Source organism: Sinocyclocheilus rhinocerous, unplaced genomic scaffold (assembly GCF_001515625.1).
Source record: "Sinocyclocheilus rhinocerous isolate Xijiao unplaced genomic scaffold, SAMN03320098_v1.1 scaffold7614, whole genome shotgun sequence".
Taxonomy (NCBI): Eukaryota; Metazoa; Chordata; class Actinopteri; order Cypriniformes; family Cyprinidae; genus Sinocyclocheilus; species Sinocyclocheilus rhinocerous.
The window spans coordinates 10,886-14,070 of NW_015636941.1; the positions used below are offsets into that span (position 1 = coordinate 10,886).

The 3,185-nt window shown below is 34.3% G+C and overlaps 1 protein-coding gene across 1 annotated transcript in view; it reads left to right on the forward strand.

Moving 5' to 3' along the window:
- LOC107748318 (AP-4 complex subunit epsilon-1-like) overlaps positions 1–3,185 on the forward strand; it is a 20,184-nt gene that overhangs the window by 3,847 nt on the left and 13,152 nt on the right. The window contains exons 4-8 of the mRNA XM_016563062.1: positions 223–294; positions 368–549; positions 1,247–1,406; positions 1,725–1,891; positions 2,000–2,073. Coding sequence (XP_016418548.1) covers positions 223–294; positions 368–549; positions 1,247–1,406; positions 1,725–1,891; positions 2,000–2,073 — 655 coding nt within the window. The remainder of the gene's footprint in view (positions 1–222; positions 295–367; positions 550–1,246; positions 1,407–1,724; positions 1,892–1,999; positions 2,074–3,185) is intronic.

Below are 3,185 nucleotides of genomic sequence, written 5' to 3' on the forward strand. Positions count from 1 at the left end.
TAATAAAATATAAATATTATAAAACATATATTTATAAAAAACTGTAAAGTGAACAGCAAAAAGGTGGCCACTTCCAACATCAAAATACTACAACTACTACTAATAATAATAATTAAGTACAATATACAAATGTACACTATCAAGTTCATAGCAACCACATATTAAAATGCAATGCTGTGCTCTCGATTTTAAAGCACGATCTCATTTGATTTGCCTTTGCAGGAGGAGGAGAACCTCATCAAACAGGAGCTGTCTGCCATGAAAGAGCAGGTTTCATCTCCCAACACCACCATGGTGAGCGATACAGACATCACAGTCACTCAGAACTTCAGAAGCTGGTTATTTGACCTCAGTGTGTGTATTACAGAAGCAGATGAGAGAGATCATGGTGCGAGCCATGTACTGTGAGATGCTGGGCTACGACGCCTCCTTCACCTACATTCACGCCATCAAACTGGCCCAGCAGGGCGGCGTGCTGGAGAAGAGAGTGGGTACGTTTACACCGCATTTCCACTCCTCACCATATATCACTTCAATAACACATGCGCAGTACACTTTATACAGGCTCCAAAATCAGTCTCAATAATAAATGTACAAATTATAAATAAAATGCATTTAATAATACAAATATTGTATGTGTAATACATTATAACAATCATTATTTTCATTCATTTTGCCATTAATTGTAATGTAATTGTAAACTGAGACAGACTCAATCCAGAAGAACTGATGCTTCAAGAGACCTACCTGCAAAGCCCCGCAAAAGCTGCTTTAAACGCAAAGGATAGTCACACCAAATGTTGATTTAATTTAGTTAATAGAAGTTAATTGATAAAGAAAATCTGGCATTATTTTTGACTGCATCCTCATTTTACAGCATTTTTACCTAAAACTCTTTAACAGTGCTGTAGCTTTGCAGGTAGGTTTCTTTTAGCATCTTGGAGACGTTGCCACAGTTCTTCTGGATTGAGTCTGTCTCAGTTTGTTCTGTTTCTTCATGTCAGGCAAAATGATTGAGTTTGGAAATGTAAACTGATATTTCCTACTGACACACTACAGCAGTTGCCTGTTGAATGCACATTCATGCATTGAACCAGATTTAACGGAAGTTACCTTATTAATGAATTAATAACCAGTTATCCAGTTAAGAAAAGTGTAAATATTGGCAAAAAAACATTTGTATATTGGTCAATTTGATCATCAGTCTAATAATAACTCATATTATTGTCATTCTTTCCTGTCTAAGGGAGATCATTCGGAGGAAAGCCGTCCTGGCATTGTATAAGTTTTATCTTATAGCTCCAAATCAAGTCCAGCACATTCATGCCAAGTTTCGAAAGGCCCTGTGTGACAAAGATCCGGGTGTCATGACATCTTCCTTACATATTTACCTACAGCTGATCAGGGTCAGTCTCCAACATACAGCATGCTCTTTGAATCTCAGTATTTATGATGGGTGGCTTTGTATTATGAAACTGAGCCAAAATGAACAACTTTTACATTAGAGACAGTTTTTGTCCTAACCGTAACAACTACAACCAGCTTTATATTAAACATTAATAACATCTTTTACATTAGAATACAGACAGTTTTTGTCCTAACCGTAACAACTACAACCAGCTTTATATTAAACATTAAACATATTCTGATTTGCTGTGATTTTGTCCCATCATGCAGTATTTCACTTTCAGTAAAGAAACATCTGATGTTTTTGTCTTCATCAGGAGAGTCCAGACAGCTATAAGGACCTGACGGGTAGTTTCGTCACCATCCTGAAGCAGGTGGTGGGTGGGAAACTCCCGCTGGATTTTAACTATCACAGTGTTCCTGCGCCGTGGCTACAGATCCAGCTGCTCAGGATCCTCTCGCTGCTCGGGAAAGAGGACCAAAGGTACCGAGGGGCCGCCATTCAAATACAAGCTGCGTGCCAATTTGTATACTTACATTATGCACTAAAAAGTACATACTTGAATGGAAAATGTGTCTGTTCATTTTTCAGCACCAGCGAGCTGATGTATGAAGTTCTGGATGAGTCTCTGCGCAGAGCGGAAATGAACCACAACATCACTTACGGTGAAATCATCTTTTTTAATGGACCAAATGGCAATTTGTGTTCAAAATTAATTCATCTAATACATAATGTGTCTTTCAGCAGTTTTGTTTTTTATATTTCTGTGTAGCTTTTGTTTATTTTTAAATGTATTAATTAGGATTTAGTAATATAGTACAACTAAACTTAAGGTATTTTAGGTATTTTCATTTAAGTTTATATTTTTCATCTATATATCAGCTTTATTTAAATTAATGAAATGCAGAACCTTTTTATGTTTATTTGTTTTATTATTATTTTATTTGTGCTTTTTTATTTTGTTTTATTTCAGGTAGTTGCCAAGACAAACATTTCTAATTTTAAATATTACAATTTTTCATCTAATACTTTTATTTTATTTCAGCTTTATTTCAAATAACGAAAACGATCCTTAATAGTTTTAGTATCTAGTTACAATACTAATTGTTTAGAAGTGTTCAATAACCACTATGCAGAATGTTTGTTTTATTTCCTCTTTTTAATGCAAGGCTAACTAATAATTGCAAGTAATAACTGTAACCAAATTATCTCATCGAAATTAACTTAACCAAATTAATCAATTATCTTGAAAACATTAAATTAGAAATATAAAATTGTATACTTTCCAGATAAACTACTGATTGCTACACTGAAACCTACACCATATCAAGTATTTGACGTGTCAATATCTATATTTATGCTTATGCCTGTAATAATATTAAAAAAAAACATTTCTTCGTTTTCATTAAAGTTTTTAAATTTTTTCCCATCTATATATTTCAGCTTTATTTCAATTAACAAAAACAATCTTCAGGAGTTTTTAGTATTTAGTTACTGATACTGATTGTTTATAAGTGTCCGATTACCACTATGCAGAACCCTTTTTGTTTGCTTGTTTGTTTTATTTCTGCTTTTTAAAGCAAGAATAACTAATCATCATAAATCGTCTCTTCTAATGGAGTGAACGATTATTTGTCAGCAAAATGTACACAAATAGCACATAATGTCTGTTTCAGCAATCCTGTATGAGTGTGTGAAGGCTGTCTACACCATACACCCCAAAGCTGAGCTGCTGGAAAAAGCCGCGAGATGCATTGGAAATTTTGTTCTGTCTCCG